This window comes from Mugil cephalus, chromosome 9, assembly GCF_022458985.1.
Source record: "Mugil cephalus isolate CIBA_MC_2020 chromosome 9, CIBA_Mcephalus_1.1, whole genome shotgun sequence".
NCBI classification, from domain to species: domain Eukaryota; kingdom Metazoa; phylum Chordata; class Actinopteri; order Mugiliformes; family Mugilidae; genus Mugil; species Mugil cephalus.
This window is the reverse complement of record NC_061778.1, coordinates 26,826,259-26,848,848: the sequence shown is the minus strand read 5'-3', so window position 1 is coordinate 26,848,848 and position 22,590 is coordinate 26,826,259. Positions and strand designations below refer to the sequence as shown.

At 38.9% G+C, this 22,590-nt stretch overlaps 2 protein-coding genes across 3 annotated transcripts in view; both read right to left on the bottom strand.

Moving 5' to 3' along the window:
- Positions 1 to 1,002: 1,002 nt before the first annotated feature.
- ctsc (cathepsin C) lies at positions 1,003 to 9,012 on the bottom strand. Its single transcript, XM_047593219.1, has 8 exons — positions 8,390 to 9,012; positions 7,905 to 8,050; positions 7,090 to 7,244; positions 6,065 to 6,220; positions 4,970 to 5,088; positions 3,356 to 3,487; positions 2,753 to 2,985; positions 1,003 to 2,052 (listed from the first exon to the last, which is right to left on the bottom strand). Exons 1-8 carry the CDS (start codon positions 8,547 to 8,549, stop codon positions 1,786 to 1,788), a joined length of 1,368 nt encoding a protein of 455 aa, XP_047449175.1. The 5' UTR covers positions 8,550 to 9,012; the 3' UTR covers positions 1,003 to 1,785.
- Positions 9,013 to 12,111: 3,099 nt separating this feature from the next.
- grm5b (glutamate receptor, metabotropic 5b) overlaps positions 12,112 to 22,590 on the bottom strand; it is a 61,523-nt gene continuing 51,044 nt past the window's right edge. For both annotated transcript variants that reach the window (XM_047593217.1, XM_047593218.1), the window contains exon 18: positions 12,112 to 21,095. In XM_047593217.1, coding sequence (XP_047449173.1) covers positions 20,015 to 21,095 — 1,081 coding nt within the window. In that variant the 3' untranslated portion in view covers positions 12,112 to 20,014. The remainder of the gene's footprint in view (positions 21,096 to 22,590) is intronic.

The window sequence follows — 22,590 nt, the reverse complement described above, 5'->3', positions numbered from 1 at the left end:
GCCTGGACCTTGTGACTCCCTCCGAGGAGCTGCCAGGGAGAGCCGGGGTGGATTTAAGTCCTCCAAAAAGATAAGCAGTGTTTAGACTGCCAGAAGTGTCAAACAATACAAAGCTCATCACATGTAAAATGGCTTCATTTAGTAATTAATAGTTAGTCATTATAGGGACTAATAGTTCTAGCAGAATGGTCCCTTACTATGTTGCACATAAACCTGTATACAATGTTGGAGTGTTGTTGGTGGAGATATTTGGAGGGCACTTTTTGGGTTCACCAAAAGTTATGTTTTTTTATTTTATTTTATTTATTTTTTTAGATAGCGGATGAAAAAAAGCATTCCATATTCTTTTGAAGAGTATAACATTAAAAGTAATATCCAAGAGCAGCACACACATACTTTACTCATACACAGTGATGAGCTGTATTCAACCACACATTTAACTCAGCAACACGTAATTGGTCTGGTCAAATTAAATATAAAGCACAAATATCATTCATCCTGTTATACACAGAGTTACAGTGGATATGTAAAACCTGTTACATCAGTAGGTTTTTACTACTCCTTTTATTTTGAAAACTACAACCCATGTAATACCACAGAACCCACATAGGAAACATAGATAGAGACCTTATTTCTCACCACAGACCTAATACCTAATACTTATCTGATCCTTCTGATTTGATGTTTGGCTTGTAATGTGTAGAGCTTTCCGAGAATGGTGTGCACAATTATGAGATCTTTTTCAGCCCCACTGCAAATGACATCAAATGACAATTTCTTAAAGTAAAATGGTATAGAAATTCTGTTTCAATCTGGCAATTATACATCACAAGAACCTGCCAGTTTAACAGAGCTGTATACTTTCAGTCCACTGTATATCTCCACCGACCAAAGATACACACGACTATAAATCACCCAGAAGTAACAATTTGTGTGCTGTTCGCTCTCTCACACACAAAACATTCATTGAATCAACAACAAAAAGGAGGCGGAACAAAAGTCTCCACAATCAGTTGCTTTATTAATCGATTCAGAAATCAGACAGAGCCCCACAGAGAAACATGTCAGTTTCAGCAGACAGAACGGAAGATATACCGATTCCCCACCGTGTTTCCCTGAGACAAAGATTAAATGCCATGCACCTGTCAAACACCAAATTCTCAATTCCCTTTAAATGTTACTATTACAGTGTGTGCCAATCCATTTCGATTTCAAGTTTGTTCTGGCAGTCCTAGCCTGAATAGGGCAGCTAGACAGCAATATAAAAAAGTGAAACATGAGCAGATGACATGATGAGGTCAACTGTTAAGTGTTTCCCTTCAATTAAAAAATATTTTTGTACAAAATGGGGTGTGAGAATAAGTTGCAGAGAATACTTTTACATCCCTATGTCGCCACTTTGTGCAGGACAGTTTACTAATCAACAGCAATCAGGAAAATAAACTAGAGACAACTGAAGAATCTGATTAAAATGAAGGAAATGTGATATTTTATCTTAATCTTTCATCTTTGTTCATACTCAATTTGATTGAGATATTTTGATTCAGATTTTGTGTTGATTTCCCTTTTAAATCTCTTTCACAGTCAACATTGATGTTAAAGTAGAAATCCATAACTTTTCATCTCAATGTACAATTTTCAAGGTTTTCTGACTCCACTTGTAGGATTAAGGAAAAGTTACAGATTTTAGCTTCGGGTCAAAAACAGACAAGCTACTTAGGAATATCTAATGTGCACCATCAAGACTCATCATCAAAGCCTACTCCTGTTCTGAGTTGCCAGCTTCTACACTTTGGGGATAGGTTTGGCCGCGACTGCGATGCTCTCGATAGCACACTCATCACTTCCCCGGCGGATTCGGAAGAAGCCGTCCTCGCCCCAGGTGGTACCCCAGCTGTTCTTCACAATCCAGTACTTCTGTCCAGTCTTGTGGCAGCGGCCATAGCCCACTAACAGCACAGCGTGGTTGGTCAGCTCGAATGGGTTGAAGGGGTCTGCAAGGCCCGTGTGGTGGTAGATGCCCTCCTTGTAGTGCATGAAGTCAGGGTAGACCTGTGGACACAGAGGGAATATTTACTTTATATTCTTTAGCCCATTTGTGAAGAAAATGTCTGCTGAGTCAAAAATAATAAAGTAGACAAAACATTACAGAAAGAAGAATTCAGAAAGAAAAAAATATAAAATTAATTTAATTTAATAAGATTCATTTATTATTGGGGTAGTTGAATGTCAGCATTTAGTTGGCTTGGATGTGGTTTGGGGTGACAAATTTAAACCCGTACTTGCAAAGATTTAGGAAATCATTTATGTTGAGAGAAGTGGCATTTGTGGAGATTTAGTTTAATGATTTCTTGTATATTACAAGGTTCTGCTCAGTGCGTTTATGTGAGGTGAGCCTCCATTCTTAATACATAGAGCACCTGAGACAAAACCATTGACCTTTAAGCTTGCAAGAATTTCTGATAAGTTGTGAAAATAAATGAAAGCAGAGCTCAGACTACAGGATTTAGAAAATCCTACCCAGTATGGTTGTATCACACACTTGAAACTTCAGACATTTTGCTTTCTAATCTCAAATTTCCACACAATCCAAAATAAATAGAGCAAAATACTACATTACTACAAGATCAGAAGATCAGGGAGCATTCAGTGCACTACCGCACATTCCCCCATGGGAAAAAGGACAAAGTGACTGCAGTACAACAACTTGCTGTAAAATTTGCAATGCTTTAGATAGGAACAGTTGTTTTACCTCAAAAGCCACTGCCATTGGTCCATTCTTGACTAGCTCCAGCATCATGGCCGTCTCACTACAGCCTCCATAAAATCCACCAACATAGCTGTATTCTGCCGTGTACATGCGGCCGCAGTTCTTTGGAACACCACATGGAGAGTTCTTCGCAATATATGGAAAGCATGACTCATCCACGATGCCAAAATCCTGTATATACTTCCCAATCAGGTATGGGAACCCACCGTCACAGCCTTGGAAAAGGAAAAAACATCTGCTTTGCTCAACAGGTATAAAATTCAGAACTGTCCAAAATATTTTTGGAGGTTGTCTTAACTTTCTTACAAGGTCTTATTAAAAATCTATTAAGTGGTCCAAGATGGAAAAATTAAGATGCTTTTTACAGATCAATTTCAAGTAATTAGTAAAAGAAAAAATGCACTAAAGAAATGCTTGACTTTCACATGGCAGTGAGGATACATTTTCCAAAAAACACTTCAGCATTACTTGCTCTAATAAGATGGTAGAAGGGAGCGTCGTGTTTTCCACAGTACAACACATACATTGCTATCCAATGAATATCTGCATTCACTGTTTTAAAGAGAATTTATCAGGTTAGTTTACCTTGAGAGTATTCAGAGCAGGAGACCACTTGTTGAGGGCTGAGGATGGGGGCATCGCTGTTGTTGGTGAGGATTCGAACACGAGCTTCCAGCATTCCCATGGAGGCGAAGGAGTAGCAGCTGCCACAAGATGCTGAAACAAGAGGGATTTACACCAAAAGATGAACACACAGTAAGCCAACAAAAGAAATGCGTGCACACTTGATACAACACCTATGATAGAAAAGTTGCAAATTTGTGCTTTAATAGTACATTTCTTCAAGAACATATTACACCACTCAGCATTTAATGTCCTTGCCCCAGTATACTTATCAGCCTCAGCTATGCATAATAATGGAGCAAGGCACAGAGACAGACACACTGATTAATGGAAGTGGTTACCATACACAGTCTGAGACACTAAGTTCTTAATAAAATGCTCTGCAGAAACAAATTAGGCCAGGCAACAGAGGCTGCAGGGATTTGCAGGGTGATTTAATTGAGGTAATGATTTAAGTCAGACTGACACTGAACAGTTTATTGGAGACATTTTGTTTCTTAAGACTAATAAAAGCCATTCATATAGATTAAAGATCTGCGCTAGAGGGAAACTTGTGCTGTTCCATTACAAGATTTGAGGCAACTGATATGACAGTGACACCTACAACTTTAACCTCCACAATCCTACAGCAAATAACACCATATAAGATCATTAACTTACACCAAATCTGAGTTTCTTTTACACCAACTATTAGTGTTCCTCAGGGAAATACCCACATGAAGCAATTTATATGTATCAAAATAAGTCATGGAATCATAATTGTCTAATCAGGTTTGATGCTCATGTTACAAGAAAAGCATGACCATAAATATGGAAAACATCTATGACAGGAGTGCAATATGCCAGTCAGAAGTACAGATGTATGTGTCTGTAGGTTTAATGCAACCTAGGGGTGTGTCAAACACTGAGAATGAGAAAGCAAATAAGACAACAAACTAATTATTTTCTTATTAGTATTTGTACAAAGAATATCTATAGTGTAGATAGTTAAAAGTTTGTAAAAGTATTGGCAGCTCTGATTCAGCTCTGGTCCTCCTTGCATTACAGGCTTTGTAAGACCAATCAAACCAATTCATCGTCAATCCCACCAGTTTTTGTGGACAAAAATGGAACCTGCAAAAGCCCAACTCATAACACAGAAGCAAAAAAAGTCTTACAGCCCTGCACTGTGGCTTAGAGGATTCTAGTGAAACACTTCACACCTCTCCACATCCTTAAACCCCACCCTACAAAAACCCTCTCAGACTCTCAAAGCACTCAGCACGTATAATCTCTCCACTCTCACACTAGGCTGTGCAGAAACACAAGAGGAGACCAGAAAACACACCCAGAAGTGCCAAGAGGCAAGCAAAGATGCTGAACTGCTGCTTCTGTTGCTTTCTGGCTTAATGACAGGCTGAATATAAAGGTATGATCCTGTAAAACTTTTTTTTATGTCTAATGTCACTTGGGAATGTGAAAAATACATACATCTTTCAGTTGTTTTAATAACTTGAAACTTCTTCAGCACTAAACAGTTACAACTCTTTCAATGTTTCTACAGAATAAAAAAAAAAAAAAAAAAAAAAATGTCACCTTGGTTTCTCACGGGGCTAACAAAGTTAACCCCATTAACATTTCTCCAGTCCCAATGCTCTGGCAGACCTGCCGCCATCTTGGCTACATCAGCTTTCACAGGCGCAGGGCGAACACGCCTAAAGTAAAAATAAAAAGTCACATAACATAGGCATTTATTCATCTGATATTTGCATTGACAAAGTGCAACAGAATAACAGTGTATCTAAATCCATCATAGGGAGGATCCATTAGTATTAGAACGTTTCAAATGGTACATTTCAAAGAGCTTTTGAATACATATGTGTCACTTCTATTCTGGGTGAAGTACGTCTTTATTTTACATTTAAGTGATTGGGCCTGTCACACACCTGAAATGATACGATGGAGCTACATTAGGAGTTACGTACATGATTTTTCCACCCATGACAGCATGGAGTATAAAATGTTAAATGTAAAGCCCCTTTCACATTGAGTGAGAAACGACCCGCCTTTTTGCACTTGATGTGAAAGGGTCATCTCGGGTCACCGACCTGGCAATCGACCTGAGATTTTGACAAGCTTCAGCTCAAAAACAAGTATTGGTCTACTCCCATAAAGGCCAATCTCTGAAGGGCAGAGATTTTTGTTCATTTTTTTCCAATTAAACAAATCAAATGTGTTGTTACATGATCGTTAATTTACCTAGGAGAATTAGTCCTACATCATGTTTGGAAAATTGCACCGATTGGGGAATGCATATGCAACTGTGTTTATAGACAGTTTGTATAGCGATATCCCACACTTTAATGAGACTTTAACGAGACTGTTTGCGACTGTGTTTATGAACAGTTTGTATAGTGTTATCCCAAACTTTAACGATTTAATGGCATTGCTCTGCATCTGAGGAGAAGAGGAGATTTGGCGGCAGAAATCAGGCAGAGGATTTGACCGGTCTTCATTCCTCAGGTCAACAACAAAATGCAATGTTATCTGCAAAGTAGGCGATGCCGTATGAGGACTGAAAACACGGCAGTGGCGGCTGTGGCCCGAGTGTGCCATATGCCGAAGTGTCCTTGAGCAAGACACTAAACCCAACTGGCTTTCAATGTGAAAGTGGCATAAGTAAATACTCACACTGGGATACGCGAGGCAGGGCCTCCTGCTCTGTAGTGCAGCTCCTGTAAAGTGTACATCTCATTCTCCTGATAGTGCACAGCCTTCCATGATCTCTGAACAGTGTTGATGGCATTGATGAAGTCCAGGCTGTGTTTGTATGGCTCCTGGAGCAGCCTGGAGGGCAAATGATTTCACATGTGAGACTTCATTTTAAAAATCGTGGGCTGATTTGCCCCTCAAACAAAGACCCAAATATCAAAAAGAAGGAAACCATCTTTGTGAAGCTTCTACCATTTTTATTGATGACATGTATTGCTTTTTCATGTTAGCCACCAGCAGTACATTTATTAGATATTTGTCTCTCTGACCATTGTTTAGGCAAATATCCAAGATTAATGCTCTTACCTTCAAGGGTTATTTCTCTTTTTAAAATATGTTGTATATCCTTCTCAAATAGTATTGGACAACTAGGAAATCCCCCAAAATGCGGCTCCTGTATGTTAAGTATGGATGACCTTATATAGTCTGCCATGTAATATGCATTATTTGCACATTGTGAGGAGATGATCTGTTTCGATAAACGTAAATGAGCACAAAAATGTATCAATTGTTTGTAAGGACTATCTGAATCCAGTTTTACAGAAACAAAGCAGGCTAACTTACATGCAATGAAAATAGAGTTATGTGGATTTGTTGCTTCTATTTTTATGGACCCGAGCCCATGACTAACAATATTTTGGTTTAAATTACAAGCAAACCTGAATCTAATAGAATCCCGTAACTTGACACTGAAAATAATCATGAGGACATGAATCAGCTTTAGGTCGACATTTGCATCTCCTCTTACAAATATCAGATTATCTGATATAAATTCAATGCTGCAGGCAAAGTTTTCTGAGAGTATGACCAGAGTCACATCAGACAGGAATTAAAGAAGTGACAGTGTAGATTGTAGCAAAACTCTCAGTGAGTCTTGTGATCACAACTTTAGTTCCTCTATTTCTGCATTATAGAGATCTATTAAACTGCCGTAGTTTACGTACTTGCTGTTAAGGAGCGGTTTGAAATCTGTGCGTGGGGTCACTGGGTTCACCTTCTTCCCTACAAAACAGGCCCAGTTGCGTCCCAGAACATCGTGGACCCACCCTGGGAGGGTCTGGTCGCAGTAGCTGGTCACCTTAGAGCCCTCCTGAGTGTACTGAAAAGTTGGGTGACAAATGGATTATATACCATTCTGTATTGACATTTTATGTAAATACTCAGTTCCTTTAAACAACTAAATTCACCTGAAAATATTATGTATATTACAATTATTCAAATAGTCTAATAGTTTGACGAGGAATAATTGGAACTAAACCAACAAATGATTCTTCTCATATTACTACAGTAAGTTAAACTATAAATCAAACAACGAGGAAGTTGACCTAGTGGATAAATCATATAATGGGTTGGAGACAGACTAGTCATGACATTTCCCTCCACTCACTGTCATGTGAGTGATGAGAAATGACACATGACCACAAGATTAGATTTCAACCTGCTGCTTTTATATAGCACACATTTTGCAGATACCATCATTAGATAAAAAAAAAAAAAGAGAGAGGAAACAGAGCTGTTGAAACCAAAGCATGGAGGAGTTAAACCCTGCAAACAAAAAACTTACTTTCCACATAATTTTAAATAAAAACCAGAGTCCGCAATAGATAAAATTATAAGTTAAATTTTGACTGCAGCAAGTCAGCAAGCTGCGCTAACTTAAGAAGAGGAACAGTACAAGCTGGCGTTAAAGGTTAGAGGGAAGTGGATACTCGGCTAGCTAGGAGCACATGTTTTGTGGTAAAATTGTGAAATGTTTTACCTTGAAGAAGGCAAACCATTTGTAGTCATTGATGACAACTTCAAAGCCCTGATTGTAGATGAGGGTGAAGAAGCCTGTGTTTCCCAGCCCATCTGTGGCTACAGACAGTTTCTCCAGGGTCACAGTCACTGTGCTCACATCTGTGGCTGAGGGGGAATCAGACATGGTATTACACATGACAAAAAATGCATCTAGATTCAGTTTTTAAAGATTCCTTTCCAATCATCTGTCTTCAACAATAGTGATTAACCCAATTTATTAAACGCACTTCAATATTAATTTTAACAGTGAGGATCATGCACAGAATTATACATCCTTTTGCTGTATCGTATCACTGTTAGCTCAAGGCTAGTTTAGATCAAAACAAGACAGAATACAGAAAAAACTGAAAGCAGGCCTCAGCTTATCACATGATTAAAAACTGTCACCGCTGTCATGATCAATTTCGTTGTGTGATCAGTTTGTGGTTATGTTATGATCTTTACCTTCAGCGGAGCAGTTCACGGTTTTGTCCTGTCCTCCTTTGGACAACTGGAACACCCATGTTCCCAGCAGGTCCTCATAAGTGCAGTTGGCCGGTGTGTCACCCCAAGAACCCTCAACCCAAATCAGGAAAACACACAGGAGCACAGCGCTCAGCCTCATCTTTACACACAGCTAGCTTACCTCCAAACACTAAAACCGACGCGCCAGACAAACACAAAAAGTCCAACCCAGATAAAACCCTCCTTTGTCTCAGTTGGACTAATCTGCGTCCCCGTCCTCTGGGCACTATTTAAACTTTTACACAACCCCAAATTTTAACTTGTCCTGTCAAGCGTCAAGATAATTCACTGCAGCGACGCAACGCACATGCGCACACTTAGCTAGACCTTTAGCCAAGAAGCCAACGGTTAAAGAAGATGCGAAGGTATATTTTTGATATCTGAATCAATATTGGTCTATTTCTAAAACATTAACTCGCGCCTTATCAAATTAAATTTAGCTAACATAAATTCCAGTTCTTAACACGCAAAGAATAGCACATTAAGACTTTTACCGACAACTGAACGAAGAAGGAAAAACTTGTCGGTGAACCTCTCGCGCTCTACCCTCCTTCGTCTTTTTTTTTTGGTTTCGGTTTCCTTGTCATGTGACCAACCAGCTCGAATAGGCATGCGCAGGAGTAGTATCTAGTAAAACACAAATATCGGAGGCCTGACTATTTATTACACTCATGTGCATTCTGCCTGTAATGGATACATTTTATGTCAGGACCATTCTTTTACAGTTTGTTCACTTCTTTTTGCATCTCATGCTTATTCCTATTTTATTTAATTTTATCGTATTCTTATAGCTATGTCTTGTTCATGTATGGCTTTTTTTCTTATCTCGTGACCCTTGAGTTGAGTCTTGAATCTTGAAAGCATTTTTCTGTGCGTGTAGTGTCTGTAACATTGTGCCTATAAGCAGGAAAAGCATGGTCAGTCCTATCATTTGTCCCTTGTCAGTGTTGTAATGAATGTGTCCAAACTATTAATTCACTGGTGGGTAAAGTGCAGTTTAGTATCTTTTATAAATGAAGTAGAAGGAGTATCTTTATTGTCCATGTGTATGTTGTACACTGGAAATCTGATTTCAGCATTTAACCGATCCTCTTGTACTCACAAGAGTAGTGAGCACACTTGGTGCAGGGTGATTAGGTGCCTTGCATAAGGGGACTTTAGCCATGGATGTTAAGGGTGAATTACTTATTCATTCCACCCCCACACATTTCCTTCCTGCTAGTTATTCAAAGCAGTCATGCAGTCCAACCTTGCTTTTTGGCCACATCCAGTAATGTCTATTAAACGAGTTAACCAGCTTGTTAATCTGCATCATACATTTCTGCAATGAAACATACAAGTTCAGCAAGTTTGCTGAACATAATGACTGCCCATGCACTTAGCTCGGGTACAGTTGCTTTCGCACTTCAGCTGAGTCTGAGATGGTTTGTGTGATGAGTGAAAAAGACCAAATTACACCATATTAGGAGCTAGCAGTGAGTGGAGCAGCAGCAGCAGCAGCAGCAAATTACCCTGTAGGGAAGCTGTCGGATCAAACAGAGGTGATCTGAGGTTGATAATAATGTAATCTCTTTTATTCTTTTTTTCACATGCATCTGAGTTTCGTTCTTACTTGCCACTTAGTCTGTCCTGTGTGTAACTTGGTATTGTACAAATCCCTTTGGGGGATTTTCTGTTTACTTGTCTCCAAAGAGAGGTCAGAAAGTCAGCTTGTCTGTTTGTGTGTGTGTGTGTGTCACTGACTCCTGATAGGTCTACAGTTAAAGGGGTTAAAGAGCTTATTTTAGCCAGCGGGCACTTAATGGAAGTGCCGGAGGCTTTGGTCACCATGGTAACCATGACATAGACTGACTCATCTCCTTGACAGACCATAATAAGCACTCATCTGAAGAAGGGACTGAAGAGGTATTAGTCATGCAGTCTCATTAGTGCCATTACAGTGTGTTTGTGTGGAGCTGTGTGTGAGTTTGTGTCTATGTGTAAGTATTAATGTGACTGTGAGCATGTGCGCCTATGCAATAACGCAAACAGTGGAGCAGAGAGCATGGAGATAGAGGGATGATGTGGGGAATGTTAACAGCTGAACCCACTAAGCCCCCTCCTAGAGTGACTCATTGAAAATAGTGTTTCAATCTTGATATTGTTCTTGCTTCCACTGGCAGGAAATTAAAACTGAAATGACTTTCAGTTCTGCTATATTGGCACCCACAAGTGTGTTCCCTGCTTGCTTCTCTTCCGCTCTCCCTCCATCTTTTTTTTCTACTGCTACTTCATGTGTTTTTGGTTTCTCTTCCCTCATCGGTCGTTCTGTTGCTGTTACTCCCCACACTCCCTACATGTAAAAGCGGTCACAGTCAACCATGTTTTTAGAAGAACTTAATACTGCATTAATGCCAATACAAGCTTGGAGTGAAGTACTGCAAAGAGTTCAAGTAATAATAGTAATTTATGAAACAATTTGCTTCAATCCACACTGTTTGAGTATGAAGCTGCTATGAGACTAAATTTGAGTCCTTTGACATGTTCCTGTTGTTTATCATAACTTTATGATCATTTGAACAGCTAAGGGGTTTAACTGAACATATCTAATGCCATCTCTTAGCAGTAGCCTTTTTTTCTGTTTTACTTGCTGTGTGTAGGTGGAGATTCTCCATCACAGAGAAGGGTTCGCCACTTCATCCCCATGGCATTGATGTTACACCTTTCCCATTTAAATTAACTTCACGGTTAGTTACCTCAGCATACACTTACACATTTTATTCCACACCAAACAGCAGGAATGTTTCCATCATCCTAGTCCATACTGTGTTCTTGCCCACGTATACATATAGATAATATATATTCCCACACACAGTAACCTTCCAGCACCCTGACACACTAAGCACCCTCCTAACAACTTCTACTTCTTCTCAGCACGTTCCAGCCACTGTTCCTCAATTTCACACTCCTGTGGCCGGAGTCTGGAGGTGCATGTTCACCATGAAATGCAATTAATTTAAACACACACAACATGTTGATGCAGCCGCAGTACCTGAATAAACCTATTAATGATGGAGCAGAGAACATGAAAGTGTTGCACACATTGCATCTGCATTGGGTGAATTGGGAAGATCTGGAGTGGATGAGGAGAGATAATGAAAGGCTGATTTCATTGTGCTGACCTATGTGTCTTCAGTGAAATGAATGGAATGCTTTTTGGGGGCTGGTGTCACTCCGCTACCAGCTGCTATGGGATACTGAAGGAGATGGGGAGAAGGGGATGAAAATATCACAGATAGGGTTAAGGTGCTGTCTAACAGCTTCCACTGACTGGGTTCAACATGTAGACTGGAGACTCACAGATTGCTCAGCTATTTACTGTGGGCGATAAAACTGGGAGATTGTCCAGCTACTAAATGCAATATGAGCAGGCAAGACTGGAATGACTGGAAGACCAGAATGTGTGAACAACCTTTCTTTCTTTCTTTAGAACTGATGAGAATGGCTGCTGTGATTTAAATTTAATCGTGTTGCATATGCATAAATGGTATGAGACCTTCACAAGTCTATGGCTGTGTGAGCTCTATCAAGTAGGTATACAATGATCCAACACAGGTACTGTTATTTTTTCCAGCTACAAAGACTTAAAACTGAAAAAGAAAAAATATGAAAAAACAGGGAAGTCGAGGATAGCATTTTTTAATAATGATTTCAATAATGATTCAAAGGTATTTTGTTGTTCACTTACAGAATAATTATTAATGGCAAAAACAGAACAAAAATAAAACTTTTTTTTCTATTATTATTTGTTAGATTCCCCTCACAGACACACATATATCCCATCTCCAGTCTAACACCTCTGCATTGTTGTATAGGGTCCGTACAATAATGGTATTGCGTTCCACTGATGTAATTATTCACAGGTGTAAATGTGTTGTGAATAATACTCTGGAACTTTAAACTAGGCATCTCTGAGCATTGTACTGCATTGAGTCAACTTATGATGACTTTTAAATATCTACCCCTCAAGTCCTTTAGCAGCAGAACATTTAGTTCAACAAAAGATGGAATTCATGTGTTCTCTTTCTTAACACGGTCAGAAAATCACAGATGTGGATGTGGAGCAATATTCATATGCCTCATGCTTGTTTAAGTGCTCACTGTTCTTGCTTATACACAGACTTCTGTAGACTTGCAATTCTTCTCCAATCCAATTAATGCATCTGCTCTTTTCCCCATCAGATTCCCCTGCTTCACTATAGGGAGAGATCTACAAAATAGATGCCAGAAGGACAGAAGACGCAGAGCAACCTGGGGTGGGTGGTTTAAACTGGGATCATAAAATGTTAAATGTGTTTTTCATTGCAGCAACAACAGAAAAACATATCCACAAAGTATGAACCTTTGCTCCTGACTCTTTGTTTATTGTCCTCTGTTAATTTAAAAGTACCCATCATATGACTGTCCCCAGCCTATTTCCACTTTACTGTTCCCAGTGGCCACAGATTAGTGTAGAGAAGGACCGTCATGGCAACAACCAGGGGCCATTTTCAAACAGGGATAAAGGTGGCTTAATTGGGAGATGAGAAGAATTCATTTATGGCCAAATCTGCTTCAGGTATGTTGTGAATTGCCAAAAAAAACCTGTGTAAGCATGAAGTATGTGCAAGCCAGTTTCACAATCCCTTGTCTGAGTCTAGTCTACAGATACCGTGTGGGCACGGTCAGTAATAAAGTTACAAAACCTGTTTATAGTCTAATCTCCTCACCTCACCGAGCCCTCTCTAAAAAGCCACTTATAATCTCATATTTGATACTTTACAAATCTGAGTCAAAATATTAATAGATGATCAAATATCTAAATATAAATCTTCCATCACGCCAATAATGTAGCATCAACATTCTATAGTTCTGAACATCAAGAAAAAAGCAAAAAAAAAACAGACCAACAAAGATTTTAAACAAAAAGTAATTCACTAACAATCAAACATCCACACGAGTAGACAAACAGTATTTTCTTAAAAAATGTTTCATTGTTGAAACATTTCTTCAAGGTACTGGTACTGTTATACAGCTAACAGACTACAGAGGCCTTGTACAGTAGGGCCTCTGTAACCACAGCTCAGTTCACATTTGCTAAAAAAAAACAAAAAAACAAGACAAAGTGAAATGAAAAGATGAGAGAAAGTTGGCACTGAGTGAAGGAACTTATGTTAATAATGCTGTGATGAAACAAAAGCTACACTGTAATCTGGGGATATGGTGAATAACTAATAGACATTTATCATTCAGTAATAGTAATTTTATGCCTGGAATGAATAAATACTTTACTTACAAAATTAAAATATAGAGTATAACAAATAAAATATAGAGTTTCTGCTCTTCATTCCGTTGTAACCCATCATCATTCCCTTTTTTATCAAAATTAGTTCCAAAATAGCCATTTCCATGAGCTCATCTAAATTAAAGTTTTAGTAAATGTGGGTTGTAAAGGGACTGGAGCATGATGTGGGGTATTCAATTGTACGGAGATGACCAGCCTTTTTCAGGAATAAGTGAGATGATTTTCTGCTCAGATCATCCTTAGTGTTCCAGAATAACACTAAATTATTGCTTATAATTAGATGGTCAGATGGAATTAGATGGTAAACATCACTTCTACAGGTAACATTCATCTCTTATTATCATTATCGCTAACTCTGTAATGGTAAAACATTAATGAGGATTTTGCTTGTGTTTGCGTCCATAGCAGTTATCTAGAAAACACCAAGGAAATTATCCACACTGGTGTCTCTGTGTCTCACTCCTCTGAGTCAAAGGTTCATTGGTTTTATGTTGTGGAGGACCAGAACTGTAGAAATTTAAAAATAAATACATTTATGACCCAATAAATACAGTAAATATTAGGTTTGCATGACTAATGAAGAATAAAGACATGTGCATACTGATCAGAATAAAGCAGAATTGAATAATGAAATATAAAAAGTGAAGATGTACTCTATGTAAATAAGTTTGGGGAAATAAATATAGGGGAAATGGAAAGGGAAAATAATACACAAACAAATACATTTTAAAAGGGGATCACTCAATAAATTGAAATACTATGAAAGTAGTGCAAATTAAAAAGGAGAAATCAATTTATGTTTATATTTTACTACTTAATGCCATTTATATTATTTGGCCGCATATAAGGATTATTAATACATTAATTGACTCATTCATTCATTTATTTTTTATTTTATTTATTTTATATAGTTTTGGTCTTCAGTTTAATTCTCAAATAGAAAGATGGAAGAAGTTTATTTCACTAAACAAAATCTATACAAAACACTAATAAATGATGTCTCACAAATCTCAAAGTCATGTAAATAAATATACAAACTTTTCCCTTATTTCATAATACACAACCTCACTCTTTATTACACAATACCCATTCCTCTCTCCTCTGCATTATATAGTTCACACTAACGCTATAGGCTGAGAAAAGTACATTAAACCACTTGTGTTTTTACTGTTATAAAAAAGCCACGTTCAAATCAGCAGGTTCACACAAACTTACAAAAATACTGTAATTGTATTTGTGTGATTTTTAAGACATGATTTATACAGCACAGTTTTGAGTCTAAATGCCTTTAGTTTATCCTGACAGTGCATCCTGTTGATTTGGAGATACTTGGTTCACTCATAAGCAGAATATGTTTGTCTCAACACTAGGTGTGAGTTAAGTTACAACATTATTTATTTAAACAGCTTCTAAGAAAATGGTTTTAGTGGTTTGCAGCTTTACATGCAATGAAACAAGCCCACATCCTAAATAAACCAAATTACAAATGAGGCCTTTACTTGTTTCAGTTGGCTACTGTGCAAGCAAACAAAAACAAATAGCAGAATTACCCTAAATGTCAAGGAATTTACTTCTTAGAACACAGAGGGAAGAGGGAGCTGTTGATCTTGGCCTCAAAGTCCCCAACCCCTCCCTTTGGTTTGCTTTAGCATCTTGTGATTTATGTTCATTAACATTATTAAAGAATCTGTGAAAACTGCCTAAGTTTACTCAGTAAGGTGTTCATCATGACACATTATTATAATAATAAAGTGACAGCCTGGGACAGCAGGCTCACAAAACTAACTTCATCAGGTCTGTCCAGCCATCAGTCGATGTGGGGTTTACACAGTAAACATAGTTTGGTTTTTCTATATCAAATCAAATTAATAATTAGGCAAGGCGACATGAGCAACTCCACCAACAAGCCAACCAGCCAAACTGATGTTTTTACTGACTGCAGAAATTCCTGTTTGTCACTTTCACACTTGGCATTAATATGTGTCCTGGCTGATGCAGAGTGGGAGTAGCATTAAAAAGCATGTTTGGATCTCAGTTCCACTCTCTATCGGCTCTCCCTGCCAACGCACATACAACACTTCAGAATGCTTTTGCATGTTCTGAACAGGGACTTTCAAGTGCAGAAATAAATAATGTTGGATGGAAAGATCTGACATAACACCAGGATTCCACATATCTGACATGGGTTGTAATGATAGAGAGATAAAAGCGACCCTTATATCCAGTGGTTACATACTTTCACTTAAAAGGCATGAAATAAATGACCTTTAATAAATGTCTTTTTTTCCCAATCAGCAGATGAACATGTCTGGATTAAAAGTATTTTGGGGCTTCAGGATTATCAGTTCAATTCTTTAGAGTGCATTTACAAAAATAAATAGCGTTTTGGCTTGACATCATTGCTATTGGGGAGTGCAAGAATTTTGCAGACATCACCATCATCATTATCATGTTTTGGCTGGACCATGATGGAAATGTCATTTAGCGGAGATCAACACAGATTAATGTGAGTAGTGATCCTTGAGGGAGGGCTGAAGTGTGGAGGAATTAGTGCAGATTAGTGCAGATTAATGCAGAGTTCTCAGTTTGTCCTGCTGCAATACAAATGTAGCATCTTTCATGTTTTTATAAAGGAGAGATAACTTCACATTTGTGAAAAATGCTTTGTTAAGTTTAGATTACAAGTCAATGCCTAAATTCTTTTTTAAACAATATACAGCCCTGATTCAATGCTAATGTAGTCCCCATCAAATCAGAATAACCATTTTAACCTGATCTAAATCCTAATCTTTTGCAATAAACATCTGACATTGGTGTAAGATGTAAATTAATTATGATGTCAAATAACCAAGCCCTTAAAGAGAGTGAGATAGTAGGAGATGTGCCATGATTCAATAATTTTCTGCAGAGGCAGCAAGCAACTGCTGAGCTTCACCCAGCGGGCTCATAACGTGCTGCTTAAATGCTGAAACAAGCTCCTCGTTACTCAGCACATTCCAAACACTGTCAGTCCTCAATAATATTTCAACAGCAGAACAGGTTTGTTCTGGACAAGAGGTCAGAGCCCAGACTATTAAAATTAGATGAGTAGATATAGCAGTAACGATGCACTGACAGCACTATGAAATGTGCCACTAATTATGTCGGCAATTATGACCAACTGGTGGCATGATTTTTATCTACAAAGTTTTATTCAAAGACTGAAGCCTCAGAGCAATTATCTCAGTTGTTGCTTGAGTTAGTTTTTACTCCACTGGTACCAAAGCAGAAGATTATTCTCTGACTTTTTGAAACACACTAGTTTGAAGAAATCCCTCTTGATTTTCATCTTAATTTACCTGCGCACCACAAAAAAGCAAATAAATAAACATCAAATAATGGCACAACATATCTCCCTAACTATCTAACACAGCAGCTGTCATCAGTAAACTGGAGACTGTACGAAGATTAGAATTGAAGGCTGAAAATTTCATAGGTAGGAAATTGGCTCTTCTTTTCTAATAGAAATGACTAAATACATCCTTTTTGTTAAATATAGATTTAGACATAACATCAAGAAAAAGGTCTCATTTTCCAACCATCCTCTTTGTTTAAGTGTAATCCAGAGATATTAGGATTGATTAAAAACAACAACAACAAAAAACAAAACAAAACAATGTAAACCACTTTTTATGATTTTTTAAGAAACCCAGATGCACACTTGAATACGAATGGATAATATTGCTTTTACACTGGAAAATATGGAATATTTATATAGAAAATATCCAAAACAATAGAAACAGTTTTACATTTACGTATTTTCTTTTTTTTATGAAACTGCGTATTTACCCACTATCTAGTAAGCTAGACCCTCCCTTTGGCACAATATTTATATTAATATTAATCATTATTATATTGTTGAATTACAAGACATTTGTATAGGAATGGTCACTCACACATTCAGAGTAGTAACACAGTTTCTGTAGTCGTAACACACATTGGTACTTTATGATATAACATAGCTCAAAACATTTTTTTTTCTGTTTTTTAAACCTTTGTCGATATGTAAATAATCCACTTTCATCTAAAACAAAACAGAACTGTCTTTGCATGCCCTTATTATTTACAGAGTCACTTTGTCTGAGTTTGTTCTTGCTGGCTACTGCAGAGCACAAAATCAAAAGGATCAGATGATGGGAAGCATCTGCATCAGTCAGCTGTCACAGCAGACGAATGCGCATGCTGCAGAAAATAAGTAGGTCATGACAACCATATTTACCTTTAATGTAGTGACGGATGTATACAGAATAATAAAATAACAGAATGTTGGTGTTGTGTATTACAGCCTTCTGACTTGGATGTTTTTTACTATGGAGGTAACTGCCACAAACCCGAGGCCCGATTTCTCAAAAGCATCTTTGTGAACACATTCCTCTGCACATTTTATCTCTCACTACTATTCTGAGAAGTGGACACATTTAAGTACATTTTGTTTAAAGGCTTATCCAAATATCAATCCAAATCATTGTCTAAGGACTATTTTAGCTTTTAGAGAGAAACTAGTTTCCAAAGTAATCAAGTCATGAAGCAAGATCTTCCTTTAAAGCGACTTTTATTTAAAGGACTAGTGTGTACGATTTAAAGTGATCCATTAGAAGAAATGGAATTTAGTATTAGCTTTACCAAATGTGGATATAAAGAAGGTCTTCTACACTTTTACATTTAAGTGGCATTCATTGCAGATTCACCTGTACACTTGAAAGTATTCAGTTGGTAGCAATCAAACGTCAGAACTAGATGGCACTAAATCATACACGCTGGTCCTTTAATCCAATACAACTTGAGGTCTCAGTCATTTTTACATCTATGTTTTCTTGCTGTTGGCATTTTGTCTGGAAGTCACTGGAAGTCAGTCATCAGTCTACCCAGGGGGAATTATGAGAATGTTTTATTAATATAAAACAAACTCCACATTACAAAGTGCTCTATTTAAATATCGTTGTTAACGTATATTTGGTTGTTGTTCCTTTACTATTTTTTTAAGCCACCAATAAATGAAGCTCATGCAGGCTGAGTGGGAGGTTCACCCAGCTTGAATCTATCAATTTGCGCCCACTAACATTAGAGATGACTGTGATTCCTATTAATCCAATTCAAAGCAGCATCTTTGATGAAACGGAGCGACTTAGTCCTGCTGGCACATTGTGCGGATAAAATGTCAGGCCTGGGATCCAGCTAAGCCTTACAAAATGCACCGTTAAATGTCACACACTAACAATAAGCACTGGGGTTAGATTTCTGCCAATAGCCCACCTGAATAACTAATGAATAAGATGCTTATAGTAAAACGAGGCCTGGTCTTGTCAATCCCTCCTGTCCCTCTTTCTCAAGTTACAGACAGAAAGCTACAAAAATTTGGTCCCATCAGGTTCAGGAATCATGTAGAAAATATACATTCAAACTTCTGAAGAAAACTAACTGGAGAGTAGAAAATACTGCAGTACTGGCAGGATAAAAGAAATCTGCAAGAGAAAGAGGGACTGAGATGGTAAGAAAGATGAATAAATAAAAAGACGTCAGAAAGTTCTGTCTTAGTATGTTAACACTGTTAACGCAATGCACTTTGTCAGAAGCGTGTAGGATTTTATCACAAAGAAAAATCCATAACCTCTCATATATTTACATTGTTGTCCCTTACATTATATATTGTATGGGTGTGCTCACACTTGTTCTTAAGTGTGGGTGTCTATGAGCAATTACATATGTGCCCTTGGTAGCCTCTGTGTAAAGGCTGTAGGAGACTTACCTCATCAGTACTCTTTACTATCATGTTGCCACCACCTCTCCTCAACTATGATACACCAAAAATACTCACACACACTTAACACACGCACATTCACAATCTCTAATTAGTTAATAGCCAGTTACCTTAAGGCCACTACCCAAACCTAAAAGACACACAAGCCTTAGACCTTCAGACGTCACTGACGCCAAAACACCTCAACATTATAGTGACCGTATCTGCAGGTTTTCATCTTCATTCATCAGAGACAGCACTAAGAAGATTCAATAAGCTCTTTGTACTTTCTTCTCACTGCAAACATGTAAACATGAACACAGCCTGGTGTCTTTCCCCACTAGCCCCTCTCCGACTGCTTATTTCGGGTTTTTACTCCACACAGGGATGTATGTGTCTTTAAGACCTGTGTTGTTTTTGAGTGCTCCTCTTCACTTCTGTGTTTTCTTTACATATCATCTCTGCCTTACAGCGAGGACGAACTCTGGCTGTAATTTCTGAGTGTCAGTCTGCTGTACCTGGGTGAAGGGGGAGAGGGGGGAGGATGGGAGGGGACTGGGGGGAGACAAAGACCTGTCTCTGACATAGCTGAGCCACTGCTGGATGCCAGAGAGTCGCGGAAAGGTGACGGAGGAGTCAAAGCGATTAGCTCCTCTTCTAACTCTGACCTTCTCAGTGGTGAGTCAGTGAGGCAGGTGACCAGGCCTCCTCGCATTGGGGAGAGAGAAGGGGAGGAATGGGGATGGGGGGGAGGCAGGGGGTAAGGGGAATGAGGGATCGAGTGAATGGGGCAACCACCTCGGCTCCCAAAACTTGACTCAACAGGTGGGAGTGGCTGGACGTCAGCGTAGGTGGTGAGGGTCGGCGGCATCTGGAGGTCACGGGGCAACAGGTAAGGGTCAGGGGGATGAGGAGACGGAGGTGTGTGTTTGTGTGTATGTGAGTGCGTTGGGGAGGTTGAGAGCATCATGTTGTTCAACTCAGAGATGTTGGCAGTGAAGCGGTTCACAACGCAGCTGATCTGGTCCATCAGTGTACTCTGGGCCACTCCTGGCTGATCGTCCACAATAACTAAACGACCATCACTCCCAGTGACAACAGAGCCGCTGCTGGGAGGTCCGCAGCTGCTTCCACTGCCGCCACTGCAAATGCTACTCGGGTACTTTGGAATACTGACCATCTGAGGGTCCTCCCCTAAGCCCGCTCCTATCCTCTGACTGATGGTGCTGATCGGCGAAGGCGTCTGTGGCCGGTATGTGATCGAATAACGTTCCTCTGCTTCAGAGAGCTCGTACAGAGTCTTGTCGGTGACACTGTCAGGATGAGTGGGCAGGGATGACATGGACGGTAGAGAGGGCAGAGGAACGTGTGGTGGCAAGTCGGGACCACCACAGTAACGTTCCTCTGAGGTTTTGGAGAAGGGCTTAATAACAGCAGTCTGATTGTTCTCCTTCTTTTTGATGTGAAAGGATAGCCGCTGCCACAGGTGGTTGCCACGTGTACTGGTGCGCTCGGTCTGCGCCCAAGACACTGATTTACCATTGGAACTACAGGACATGAAAATAGTGAAAGGAAACAGAGAAAACAAAGAGTGAGAGACTTTAGTTTAACAAGAGCCTGTCTTACTAAAAAAACAAATATACCAATTCCTTCACTTCTTCTACCTATAGACTTCATGCAGTGCATATTATAGACCCTTTCATGACCTACGTCACTGTGATGTCACAATGTTAACTGGAGGCAGAACAGAGGGAACTTGAGGACAACACTGTCATTTTCAACTATGAAAATGTCATCTTGTTGTATTTTTGGTGCCAAAACCAAAAAATCAAAAACACTAACTTTAAGTTTTATCACACACCAGCCAGTGCCAATCGTAAAGCACTTTGGTTTGGCTTTGGCGATTGAAAGAAAGGACTGGTGTGAGACAATTACTCCAATCCTTTGCATCTAGTTAAGCCCCGCCCCTCAAAAAAAGTCACATCGTTTACAAACTGTGAAGGGAGGGGGTCTACAGTAAAGTAATTTTTAAATCTATGACTGGCCTTGACTCACCCACAGGACACCAGTGTGAGGTTTCACTTTGAGTCATTTCATTAAAATTTAGTTTTCTGTCCTATTTTTACCAGTCTACTCCTAATTTATCTCTGTCATGTTCTTTCTTCCACTTTTCTCTGCTTCACATCGTTTATGGCGCTCTGTCCCTTGCACCACCCACCCCCATCCTTTTGTCAGGTTAATTAGTGTGATTAATCTGTAGTGAAACTCACGATTAAACCTCACACCATGGTGGCAGGGGAGGAAAAAAAACTCTCTGAAAAAATACCCCTGGAGACATGCACACCTACACATACAGAATGTGGATCCACATTCAGCACATGTAGACTTGCACGTCCATACACATGGTCCCATGATAAACTTATTTAATCCCATAGGAAGAGGCACTGGAGTACGTTGGAAAAAACAGATTCTGTACTGGAAGAAACATGTTGAGGTTCCTAAAAAAGTACTTGACTGATCCTGTCATACATGTATTGTATCTAGCTAATAGGCAGATCTTAATGTGTGGTGAAGGTAAACCAAATACTCCTCAGTGTTTCAAACATTTGGTTCAAACATCTGTCAAATATTTCTGTCTTTCAAATATTTCCCTCTGGTCTGCCAGATTACTGGCTACAAAATGACAGCTTCCAGATCTACACCAAAGAGACAGACAGGTCTGACAATTACTACCTCCCACAGAGGACGACAGGACCAAAAGAGATACAGGAAGACAGGAATAAAAGGCGCAAAGATGGAAACACTCCTGACATTTCTCATAAGAGCATGATTGAAATTTTGCTTGCCAAGCAGGGTGAGCTGGAATAACCTGCTGACAAATAAAAACGTGTTCTTATCTTTTTTCTCCCTTTTTTTCTCCCTCTTCAAGTGTCACTTTCTTTGTGGTCTTTGAAATTTCTTTGTCACCATAGATGACTTCTGTGTGGCCTTAAACTGGGTGTGAAGGCAATTATGTCTTTTTGCACTGCTCCTTGAGCCTTT